Source organism: Hemitrygon akajei, chromosome 3 (assembly GCF_048418815.1).
Source record: "Hemitrygon akajei chromosome 3, sHemAka1.3, whole genome shotgun sequence".
In the NCBI taxonomy this organism is placed as follows: domain Eukaryota; kingdom Metazoa; phylum Chordata; class Chondrichthyes; order Myliobatiformes; family Dasyatidae; genus Hemitrygon; species Hemitrygon akajei.
In genome coordinates this window covers 195,246,492-195,259,751 of record NC_133126.1, presented here as the reverse complement: position 1 = coordinate 195,259,751, position 13,260 = coordinate 195,246,492, and the positions used below count along the sequence as shown (strand labels likewise).

Sequence of the window (13,260 nt, the reverse complement as noted above, 5' to 3'; positions counted from 1 at the left end):
TGGCGAAGATGGAATTCAGCTCCTTGGAGCAAAGCAGATCAAGAAAAGTTCTGTAACAGCATAATATCATCTATGGTGGAGAAAGGGGAAGCTTACAGAGGCTACATACATCACCAAAAGATCCTAGTTGAGACATGTGTTACTGATCTTGACCAGGCAGAGAACTGGTGCATTCAATACTCGGACACGATTGTTGTTGTCTTGAAACGGAATACATGAACATACAAATCAAAACAGTGGCACACTAAATCGTTTATTGATTAAAATTGTCACTAACTCTCGCGAAGAAATTGATTGTATCCTGTGCAAAATTGTATTCATTGTAAACTACTTATTTCCAACTGTAAGTAAACGCGTCATTAAATTCAGAGTCAATTGTTGCAATCATAAACGCGTTATCAAACCACAAGACATATTGATGTATATCTTTTAAACTTTCCGCTCATCCTACTTTACCCATAATGTACTTCTTCGTGTTTTTTTCCGGAAAGATTACGATAATAAAACACTTCGGTGCAAAAATGCAAAACAACAATCCAAAACTGGAGGCCAGGATGGCAAACACTTCAACCGCCACCGTGTATTTCCCAGGAGAACTCACAGAGGCCGGAATAAAAGTGACCCAAACCGCACAAAAGATGAGCATGCTGAACGTTATACATTTTGCCTCGTTAAAGTTATCTGGCAGCTTCCGTGCAAGAAAGGCCAAGACAAAACAGATACACGATAACAGGGCGATATATCCCGACGCCGAGTAGAAGGCTGCAGATGATCCTGTGTCACATTCTAAAATTATCGTCTCGCGGTAATACTTGAGGTTGATCACTGGGAAAGGAGGCTCACTGAGCAGCCAAAGCACACATATTAAACATTGCACGGCCGCCAGGACGAAGACACTTATCCTCTGTTGTCTGGGACCAAACCATTTCATCCAGTTATTGCTGGGATGATTTGCCTTAAATGCCGTCAGCACCAGGATCGTTTTAACCAGAACACATGAGATACACAGAACAAACGAGACACCAAATGCTGTGCGGCGTAATACACAAGACCATACTGACGGTTTGCCAATAAATGTGACCGAGCACAAGAAACAGCAGCTTAACGCAAATAGAAGGAGGAAACTCAGCTCAGAATTGTTAGCTTTAACCAGAGGTGTGTCTCGATGTCGAAAGAAGATACCCGCTGTGAGACCAGATATGCACACTCCTACCAGAGAGATAATCATTAATACAATGCCCAGGATTTCGTTAAAAGACAAATACTCTATATTCTTTGGGATGCATTGATCTTTCCGTTCGTTGGGCCAAAACATCGGAGGACACTTGATGCATTCTGTAGAGTCTAATAAAAACAAATTCCGTCATTACAAGGTTGAGAAAGATGTGTTAAGAAAATTAGTGCAATTGCCATACTCCAACATATATTACCGCTCACCAGAAGTGTTACTAATTTCTCCATCCGCACAGGAAGTGCAATCGAAACAACAGATAGGTTGTCCTTTCCTGGCCGCTTTTCTTGTTCCAGGGGAACAACTTTCAGAGCACACTGCCCGGGGAATCTTAAAGAAAGGAACACAGGTAATATTTTATTTCCTATTTCGAATGGGGTCAGTTGCCCTGCTACTGAGTGGAGCTCCTCTGTGACCCAGACTGGGGTAGCAATATGGATTTGTACTTTTTTTCATTAAAATTCTGTGTAAAGAAGCTCGTAATTGTGTAACAGTCTTATGTTGCAAATGATCAACCTGTTTTCTAATTCAAAGGAAACTCCGTAGAAAATTCCCAAGCTTTTCCGTGTTCGTGTATATTATTTTCAGAAAATATTTTATCTGTTCACGGCTACTTTACTATTATTAGAAGAAGGATGTCAAATGTTAGCCAGTGCAAGATAGAACTGAGAGCTGAGAAAGAGAGAGGATCCAATTATGGCCGATCTGATGGACAGCAATTTGTGTGTCTGAGTCGGTGTCGCCAATCTGTACCATTCAGGGGTTTCACATCCTCCCCGAGTCTAAATGATCCACTGGTTCGTGGCATCACAAAGTTGGAAAGCACCACTGTTGCCCACAACCAGATGTTCAGGTACCAATAACTGCAAAGGAAGACGGAAGGTGTGGCGAGAGAGCCAATTAGGGAAAAAGAATTCCTCGCTTTCTTTTCAGTATCAACCTAGATCTGTAACTTGAGTAACTATTTCTTGCAAGCTTGTGCAATTTAAGTTTGAAGTAAGTAAAAATAGTTTAAAGTTTTACCAAATACATTTAATGTCATTATATTGACGCTTCGCTGGAATTTAATCCACCTGATCAACGTGGTGACGAGTTTCAAATAGACTCCCAGCCCCTTTATTGTTTTGATAGCATTATTTTTATTCGTTATACTATCCATTATAACATGGATAATTAAGATTTAACAGTTAACTAAATTGGCCGCTTTTAATAAGTAACCATACCTCACGCTTACCACCGCTCCAGACAATGTGACGTGTGTTCAACTCAAGTTCTTCACCCGGAGGCGCTGATCCATTGTAATATCCAACTTTCCGAACTTCCAGGCTACCGTCCGAATTCATTTGCCAGTTTACAATGTCATAAGCGGCTGTTGGATTTCCTTTTTCATCAAAATGCACCTTCTCCCCAACTTGCGTTATGAAGTAAATTGATTTCATGTAATAGAGGAGCTAAAAATAAATTTCAAGAGAATTTCTAACGGTTATTATCGAGAAGAAACGATATTGTCTTTAAAAAAACTATCACCAAATAACCATATCTGTGACATGAATTAGCAAGTTTGTTTCTACTGAGAATGACCGAGTGATGCAACACAGACAAACTGTCTACGATCCAAAATGCCATGCTAATCATAACACTCACCCTGCTAGTCCGAGGTACCTGCGTTCGTCCCATATTTATAGCAGGACTCTCCATCCATGTAACTCTGAAAAAGCTGCTTAGATCTTGCCATTTCATCTGCCTCGAACACTTCCTCAGTCAACTTATCCCAGTTACTCACTACCCTCTATGCAAACTATTTGTCGGTCACTTGTCATTAATTTTTTTCCCCATTTTAACCTCAGGCAAGATATCACAGTCCTTGACAAAGGACCAATGCATTGCGTCTTAACTACACACACACACACACACACACACACACACACACACACACACACACACACACACACACACACACACACACACACACACACACACACACACACACACACACACACACACACACACACACACACACACACACACACACACAGAGAGAGTTCCGTACGGACTCCAGCTTTAAAAGAAACTTTACTTTAGAGGGCAGAGCAAACCGGAAAGAAGACAATATCTGCGACGTCACCAATAAGTTAGATAACTACATAATAGTTGACCGGCTCCTAGATACCATTCATAACTAATCAATGCCAACATGCCTAAAGGCTGCTTCACCGTCCTGTTGACAAGCGCAGCCACTATATGCGAAAGTGCATGTTAATATCTCTCTATTCTACAACACTCGCAATTGCCTTGCCATTCACTGTTTAAGTAATATCCTGGTATGAATGTCCAAAATGCATAACCTATATTGAAAGATGTCTTAATAAGGGTTTCTCTTTAAGCATTTCAAAACTGAACATTGTTCCTTCTTTCATGATATGGAAAGAACTACTGTTCCTTTAGCTGTCCAGACCTTAAATCTAGCATCCAGGTTATTCGGCGTAAAATCACAGTCATATGCACACTATTTAAGAATTACCATATTTCTCTCTAGTTTATATTCGTTTATAGTAGTTTTCCATATTTTAAGAGTCCATTTCATCCATGTTATCAGTAGTATTTATTTAACTTTCTGTGTTGTTATCAGCCAAAATTGCCTGTATGGGGATAAAAGGTATCTTCCCTTCAATATATCGGCATTCGGCTTTTACCGGTATTTGCAGATGCGACATTATGCTAATAGGAGGGTGAAAAATTTAACCGAGGCAAGTACATGTTAGATAGAACTATTTAGAAAAGCATATAATTCAGATAATGGTAGTAGAATCATTTCAAGCGTGTTTAAGGGTCCGTCAAATCTTAAAACACACTCGACTTCATACATTAAAACAAAATGGGAGAAGGGAGTAGGGATAACTATATCTGAGGAAGAATGGACAATAATATGGAGGCATCAATGGAAGTGTACCAATTCACAGAAATGGAGGGAGTTTGGGTGGAATGACCTGATAAAATATTTTATTACACCCTCACAGAAATCTCATTATGATAGTAACCTCCCTGTTTGCTGGAGAAATTGTGGAAATCAAAATGCAAACCATTACCATATTTTCTGAAATATCCCCGTTAACAAAGACTATTGAAGTGGGATAGTCAATGCCCTACAAGACATTTTTAAGTGTGAATACCCTTAGAAAGTAAGACCATATATTTTGGGTATATATCTCAAGAATGGTTGAAAAGAAATAAATATTTAATGAATATACTGCTGGTGGCTTGCAAAATTACCCTTACCAGGAAGTGGTTATCACAGGAGAGCCCATCTTTAAACACAAGGACGGGAATTACAAAGGACATTTACAAAATAGAGAAGATAACAGCATCTGTCAATGATAAATTGAAATAATTTGATTCAGACTGGGAAAAAATGCTTTAACTACATAACTCTGCATAGACTGATTTTATTCTCACAAATCAATGATTATATTCTTTTTAAAAAATTATCACTACCTACTTGTATATAGTTTTCCTTTACTTTGTTCTTTCTTTTTCTTTCTTTTCTATAAATGTATACCTCAGATAAATACTGTATGGAGATTTGTGGCAAACATTAATATATGATTAGACATACAGTATCTGAAATACACTTTATGGAAATGTTTGTATGATGCTGAATTTCAATTAAAGAAAAATAAATTGCAAAATAAAGAAAGATGTCTTAAAATGGATGAAGTGTAATGGTATCGGTTCCATACCTGCCATGGTTGAAAGGTTGAAAATCGTGCACATGTGTTGTTCACGAATGGCCCTTTTCCTCTTTCACATGAAAACATGTCATGAAGCGCATGAGCAAAAGCGTACACCGCTTTATATACATTATAAGAGTTCCCGTCCAAGGTCATGTCGGTATACGCGTTGTTGATTTGATACAAACTCTCACTTCCGCTACACAACGTGAGAGGGCCAAATGAACTGACTGCGTCCGTCTGGTTTTCCAAACTTAGAGTACACTTGAAGGTGGTTTCCCAGAACTCCCTTACCAATGAATTACCGGGAAATCTAGAAGGATGGACTGTGAGCAGGAAGTCTCTCATCCCTGAAACTTCTACCGCAGGCAGTGCAGTCCCGATTGCTGCGGCAGAGAAGTGCCGCCCTCTATCTACATTTACGAAGTCCGCTGTAATCCAACCCTCGCTACCCACCCACTGCACGCCACTGAGGTTTTGTCGTAGAACCTCCTCAAATAAAATGCGCATTTCCCCAAGTGAAGCAAAGGCTACCACGACCTTTGTGGTAGCTTTTTTGATCACTTGCACTATCCTGGTGATCTTCTCTGCCGGGTCCGTTCTGTGAAATGATTCGGAAAAGGCAATGCAAACCCCAAACTCATGAGTAGCTTCTACAAATGCTCTCATCCCCGAATTGCCATAGTCATCGTCGCTGTTAATTGTTCCAATCCAAGTCCATCCAAACCTCTGAACCACATGTGCCAGCGCCTTGGACTGATGCTCGTCACTTGGAATAGTTCGATGAAAAGTTGGATATTCGTTCCTGTCGCTGAGACAGACACACGTTGAAAGGTAACTGACCTGCATTAAATTAGACAGTTGGTCTTTAAGTTAATGTGCGAGTTTTGACAGTTAAAATATTTCACTTTGCTTTCAGCGGTCACTATTTTAAGTACACCCGCTCTCTAATGCAAACATCTAATTAGCCAATAATGCGGCAAGAACCTTCTGTACAAAAACATACAGACATAGAATTATGGTAAAGTATTCGACATACACATGCCCTTCGTCCTACCTAGTCCATTCCGAAAGCACTTAAACTGCCTACTACTGTCGAACTGCACCGTGACAGTAACCCTACCTTCCCCTACCATCCATGCACCTACCCAAACTTCGCTTAAACGTTCAAATTCCGCTCGAAGCCAACGCTTGCGTTGGCAGTTCATCCACACTCTGACGATGCTCTTGAGTGAAGACGTTTCCCCTGCTGTTCCCTTTAAACCTTTCAACTTCCAACATTAACACGTGACCTGTGATTGAGGTCGCAGCCAACCACAGTTGCATATTCTACTCGTAATTTTGAGTACCTCTATTCTCTATGTTCGATGAAATAAGGCCACAACCAATTCCTTCTTTCCTTGAAGCATACCCGGATTCACCCAGGTAAATTTTCTCTGTACTCATCAAACCTTATGTGTACATCTCCACATCTCTGTGTATCCTTACTGCAGGTAAGTGAAGAAAAGTGCACACAATACTCCAAATTAGTCCTCGGCAACATCCTATACAACTCCTACAAACCATCGCATATTCTCCACTCAATACTTTGATCTTTGAAGGCCAATATCCCAGAAGGTTTCTTTACCAACCTCTCTAACTATGACGCCGCTTTCAAAGAATTCCCAAAACCCCTTGTTCTACACACTTTTCAATACTGTAATGTTCACTATGATCAGAAATGCAACACGTTACACTTCTGCATTAAATTCCATCCGTCAGTCTTCAGCCCATGTTTCCACTTTATGCAGATCCAACTGATGGCCTTCCTTGCTACTCACTACATCCCAGATCTTGGTTTTATCCGCAAATTTGCTGATTGAGTTGTTTACATTATTATTCAGCTCATTGTTACAGATAACAGACAACAGCAGACCCCGCGCAGATCACTATGGCACTCCAATAGTCATAGGTCTCAATGTCTAATCCAGTTTACTACGTCATCTTGAATGTCGGGCAACTGAACCTTCTTGATCTACCTCCCATGAGCGACCTTGTCAAATGGTTGACAAATGTTCAGGTAACCAACATCCACAGATTTCTCTTCATACGCTTTCCTGGTATCTTCCTCGAAAAACTCCACACGATTCATCAGACAGGACCTACCACGCACGAAGCCATTCTGACTATCCTTAATCACTCCATGTCTATCCAAATACTTAAATTTCCGGTCCTCTATAATACTTTTCAACAACTTTTCCACAACTGTTGTCAGACACAACGGCCTATAATTTCCTGGTTTATGTTTAGAGCCTTTCATAAACAGCGGAACAACATTAACTAGCCTCCTGTCCTCTGGTACCTCTTCTGTCGTTAAGCACGATTTAAATGTCTTTACTAGTACACTCTCCCCTCCCGCACAGGGTCCGAGGGAACGTCTGCTAGGCGCTGGGGATTAATCCACACGATTTTCCTTCAGGACAGAAACACCCTTCTTCTCTACACTCTGTTTACGATCCATAAAGTGGTTGCCACTTTGCCGCACCACTATCGACCCTGTGTTTGTCTTCCTGAGAAAATGCAAGGCAAAAGATATATTTAAGATTTCCCTGCCGATTGGCTGGTATTTCCCCGCACAACAGGCTCTGCACTTTACAAAGAATGGTCCGAAAAGCAAAATACATCCAGTGAGCGGCAGTATATTGGGCGAAACTGCCTGATAATTGGACATGTCAGAGTAGAAAGGTCTGGTTTGCAGGTAGGAAGGGAAAAGTTAAGCAAATAACTACGCGTTTCAACAGTTATGTATTAAAGTGCATCTCTGAAAGCACAAGTCTAACAACAGCAGAAGACCACGAATATGCACTGTCATACTTTGCTATGTATATTAGGTACATAAATTGGCCACTGACGGTAATTCGAATAAAATAAGTGCAAACACCACAAGGTGGTTAGTAATAAAAATTAAGATCGGTATCATTCAGGATACATTTGAGTTTACTTCTCCTGACTACAATTATTTTTAAACAATTCTCACCAGCGGTATTCTGAAAGGTCCGGCAGTCCTCGCAATGGCCATGGACACCGAAGACCCAGCGCCACCAACGATCCCAGGGATATTCAGAGGCCCGTCACACACTTGCTTAACGTATGTTTCCTCCTGACCATTCACCAGAGCCAATACAACCTTTGTTGAAATATCGGGGGAGTTGCAGTCATCGTGAATCCTGTAGCCTAGTGTGATGTTCGGGAGGAGTTTCTCATCTCTGTTTATTTCTTCAATTGTAAATATCATTGTCTGCAACATGCGGAATCCTAGTAAATTAAAACTGAAAATCAACCAAAGATTAGCATTGGAGTTGGAGTTGGTTTGTTATATTTACCGCGATGTAGTCAGAGAAGATGCTTCTGTTTTCCTTGAAATATTCATTTCAATGATATTGTTCATAGTACAGTAATAGGATAGTAGCCACACAGTTCTCCTTCCTACCAATATTCCGCAGAGCAACTAGAGACACAACTATGTGTATTTAAATCGTATACCATTCAATATGACAAAAACAAGTTCAGCAAAAAATCATCACACCTTCGAAATTGAAACAATAAAGCTTAACCACTGATCGGTCACACCAAAAATGAACTGACCTTTTACATCGGGTTTCTTCTGTTCGGTTGGTAAATAAATTTATCTGCTGGATACTGCGAAAGTGCACACTGAACATCCCTCCTAGTACAACGTCCCCATCTTTAGATATGTTGGGGAGCTGGATTCTTTCTCGAAGCCTGCAACTTAGCGTATCTAAACCCAGTGTAAAAGATGACCCTACCAGGACTCCGAACAGAAAATGAAACATTGCAGTAATGAAGTAGCGACTACTGACTGAATACTGCAGCTTGTATTCCTATATATTTGTCATACGATGACTCAGTTTAATACACAAGAGGATACCCACAGCAGGGAACAATACCTGCAAGAAATTAATCAACGTCTCAAATGAGTATAACTAATTTTACGAAATTGCGATATATACAATGTGCTAATTAAAACGACATCATCTAAACTGGAAGATAAATGCAGAGCGGCAGATTAAATATACCCAACAATTGAACGCATCAAATAATGACTTTGTCTAATAACGATAATTCTTTATTAACACTGTGGACTTAAACAAATCCAAGATTAACCAGGCAGTTTCAAGTGATCACTTTGGTATTTACTTTCACAAATAAGACCATAAGACATAGAGGTACAATTGGCCATTCAGCACATCAAGCCAGTTCCGCCATCACATCATGGTTGAGCCCAGATCACACTCAACCCCATACACCTGAATTCTCGCCATATCCTTCGATGCACTAACAAATCAGAAAACGATAATCTTCGGCCTAACATATTCGCACGGACATGGCCTCCACCTCAGTCTAGACCAAAGCATTCCAGAGGTCTACTACTCTTTAGCTATTAAAAATATAATTCCTTACCTCTGTCCTAAAGGGTCCGCTCTCATGTTTAAGACCGTGCCCCCTAAGTCTAGAAACCCCCACCACAGAAAGCCCCCTCTACACATTCACATTATCTAGATATTCAACATTCGACAGGTCTTAATTAGATCTCCCCACCTTCTATTAAATTCCAGTGAGTGCAGGGCCAAAACTGCCAAGTGGCCCTCATATGTTAACACAAAATACTCTGCGGATGCCGGGGTCAAAGCAACACGTACAACACGCTGGAGGAACTCAGCAGGTCGGGCAGCATCCGTGGAAACGAACAGTCAGCGTTTGGGACCGACATCCTGACGAAGCGTCTCGGCCCGAAACGTAGACTTCGTTTCCACGGATGCTGCACATCCTGCTGAGTTCCTCCAGCATGTTGGGCGTGGTCCTCATATGCTAACCCCTCCATTCCAGGAATCATGCTCGTGAACCTCCTCTGAACTATCTCCAATCACAGCGCACCCTTTCTGAGGTATGGGGCCAAAACTATTGACAATACTGCAAGTGCGGCCTGCCTAGTGTCTTATAAAGCCTCAGCAAGATCTCTTTGCTCTTACATTATATTCCGCTTGAAATAAATGACAACAATGCTTTTGCCCTCTTTACCACAAACACAACCTGTAAATTAACCTTCCGAGAATTTTGCACGAGGACTCCTAAGTCCCTCTGAAACTTCTCCCCATTTATATAAAAGTCTGCACAATTGGTTTAAGCTGTTTTTTTTGCGTTTTTACTTACCGCTGTCCTTTGTGAACTTCTTTCACTATGGGACATAGCTATCCTGCGCTTTATCAACTATTCGCAGAAACTTCAGCCATCTCAGCACTGCCGTCAGCCCCGCCAATACTCTCCTCCAGTAGACCTTGGCAAGCTCCTCTCTCATGACTCTGTAATTTCCTTTATTCTATTACAATACTGATACATGTTACTTACGGTTCTTCCTCTCGAATTGCAGTATCGATTCAATCATCTTATTATCACTGCCTCCAAAAAGGGTTCCTTTACATTAAGTTCCCTCATAAGCTATGGCATATTGTAAAACATCCAATCTAAGATAGAACTTCCCCGAGTAGGCTCAAGCACAAGCTGATCTAAAAAGTAGGCATACAACAAATTCCCTCTCTTGCGATCAAACACTATCCTCATTTTCCCAAACCCCTTCCAAATTAATGCCCGCCATTACAATTGTGTCACCACCCTTATTACACGCCGTTTCCAATTCCCTTTACAATCTCTACCCCATATTTTGGCTATATTTGGATGCCTATACACTATACTATACTGTATTTTTACCCTTTCAGTTTCTTAACTCCACCCATAAAGATTCAACATTCTCTGACACTATGTCACCTCTTTATAAATATGTAATTATAACCTTTATCAACAGAGCCACACTACTGCCTCTGCCTTTCTGCTTGTCCTTCCGATACAATGTATGACCTTTGATGGTGTGCTCCTAGCTCCCAGCTCCTAATCAGACGAGGGGATTAAGGCCCCATTAAGGAGGTAATAGCAAGATGGGGGGTTGCCAGACCGGACCATGACAGTTAAGACTATTAGAGAGAGTTTAAATTAGAATTGCTTGGGGGTTGTAACCGATCTGAAGTGATGGAGGAATTTTCTGCAAAGAACTGTGCAATGCTACTGTGGAAAACTAGGCAGTCACTATTCGTAATTCTATGGCAATGCCCTGGTGAATCGATCGAGGAGTTGTTTCCCAAGTCAATCGCCGTCTGTGGCCATTCAGCCCAAGTCTGTAAGCAAAGGTTTCAGCTTTTTTCCGTGTTCCAATTAACTGTACTATGGCAAAAAAAAACTGCTGGCGGCCATCGTACTTCTCTTGATTTTTCAAGACCAACATAAAATGCAAGCCAAAACGCTGCTGCATCATAACCCAACATACTATACTTGGAAGTTTTATGTCTATGGCCAGGAAAACTATTACCTCACCCTGCAAGCTTGTAATTGACTTGTGTTGATGCATCAGGAGTGGCATTCCAGCATCCAATGAAACCTGCCATTTACAGGAGGCACCAGGGCAAGGACACGGGTATGGTCTGATCTCATAGAGTTCATAATGGTCTGCTTTCTCTGTATGTGGTAGTGTTATTTCACAACCTGAAGAGGCATACGTACAGGGAAACATTATAGAGTTAGCCATATTTTCCATGGTCAAGTTACGAATGGAGCTCAAAGGGCCCCTGCCGATGAAACAGCATGTGAGCTTAGGACGACATTTGCAGCAGACAAGGTGGCCACTCTAGCACAGAAGAATTGGTGGGAGCAGATAGTCAAAGCAAGCTGGACACTCAAAAAGACTTGCTAAATCACTATTGGAAGCTGTGGTTCATGTCAATGCAGGTGTGGGGATACACGTTGATGGATCTGTCGGGAGTACTGTGGCAGTCTGACGACTTCTTTCTGCACCACAAGGCAAAGAGAAATTGCACCTTATTTTTAGGAATGCCCTGTCAATCGCCCTAACCACGCAGAGCAGGTACGCACCCTAATCGGCTCCCACTCGGCTCGGCGCCTTTTGTCCAGAGAGAAAACAACCGCCGCCGTTTTTCAAGCCCTAATCACTGATGTGCTGAGGGCCTTTAATAATCACTTTGTGTTCATCTACCTAGATGATATCTTGATATTTTCTATCAGCCCCGAGAAACACATTCACCATGTCCGCCTCGTCCTCCAGAGACTGTGGGATAGCAAGATTTTTGTGAAGGCGGAGAAATGTGAGTTCCACGTCCCTTCGGTCAGCTTCCTGGGCTACACCATCGAGAGCGGGCAGGTGAGGGTAGATCTCGAGAAGATCTGGGCGGTGGAAGAATGGCCCACAAGCAACTTCAGCGGTTTTTGGGATTTACAAATAGCGGTTTTTATCGCCTATTTATCAGGGATTACAGTCGAATCCGGGGTAGGGGCAGTCCTGTCCCGACGATCATGTCCGGACGGAAAGTTTCATTCCTGTGCCTTCTTTTCTAGCCGACTATTCCCCGCCGAGCGGAATTACGACGTGGGGAAACGGGAACTACTGGCGTCAAGCTAGCATTGGAGGAGTGGAAGCAATAGCTGGAGGGGGCAGAACACCCGTTTATTGTTTGGACTGATCGTAAGAACCTGGTATATATTCACAACGCCAAACGTTTGAACTCCCTGCAGGCCCGTTGGAATTATTTTTTTGGACGGTTCAAGTTTTCCATCACATACCGTCCAGTATCCAAGAACGGAAAGCCGGACGCGCTCTCCCGCCAATACAACTCCAAGGAGGACCCCAGAGACTTTCCTCCCACCATCCTGTGTGGTGGCAACATTCACTTGGGAGATTTAGTCCATAGTACAGGAAGCTTAACTGGATGACCCTGACCCCGGCAATGGACCCGCCGATCGCCTTTTTGTGCCTAATTCCGTCAGATCTCAGGTTTTCCGGTGGGGGCACACATCTCATTACGCCTGCCACCCCGGTAGTCATCGGACACTGTCTCTCATGAAAAGGCACTTTTGCTGGCCTTCCATGGAGCCGGATACCTGTTCCTATGTCTCTGCATGTTGTGTCTGTGCCCATGGAAAAGCCTCCCACCGTTACCTGCGGGAGTCCTTCGTCCCCTCCCTGTCGCTGGTCTTCGTTGGTCGCACATCGCCCTAGATTCCGTCACCTGTCTTCCCCCTTCACAGGGAAACACCACCGTGCTCACCGTGGTAGACCGGTTCTCCAAGAAAGTGCACTTTGTAGCTCTCCCTAAACTTCTTTCTGCTCAGGAAACCGCAGACTTCTCGTCCGCCATGTCTTCCGCCTCCACAGAACCTCCGCGGACATCGTCTCCGATC

The 13,260-nt window shown here is 42.3% G+C and overlaps 1 protein-coding gene and 1 pseudogene across 1 annotated transcript; both read right to left on the bottom strand.

Annotated features, from left to right (window-relative positions):
- Positions 1-442: 442 nt before the first annotated feature.
- LOC140724629 (extracellular calcium-sensing receptor-like) lies at positions 443-8,257 on the bottom strand (the record flags this gene model as incomplete). Its single annotated transcript, XM_073039052.1, has 5 exons — positions 443-1,344; positions 1,438-1,561; positions 2,455-2,682; positions 4,969-5,802; positions 7,976-8,257. Coding segments are annotated over 5 exons (2,370 nt in total), but the record flags the coding sequence as incomplete, so codon positions are not given.
- A 28-nt stretch (positions 8,258-8,285) lies between these two features.
- Positions 8,286-13,070, bottom strand: LOC140724628 (E3 ubiquitin-protein ligase SIAH1-like; annotated as a pseudogene).
- Between the last annotated feature and the right edge of the window lie 190 nt (positions 13,071-13,260).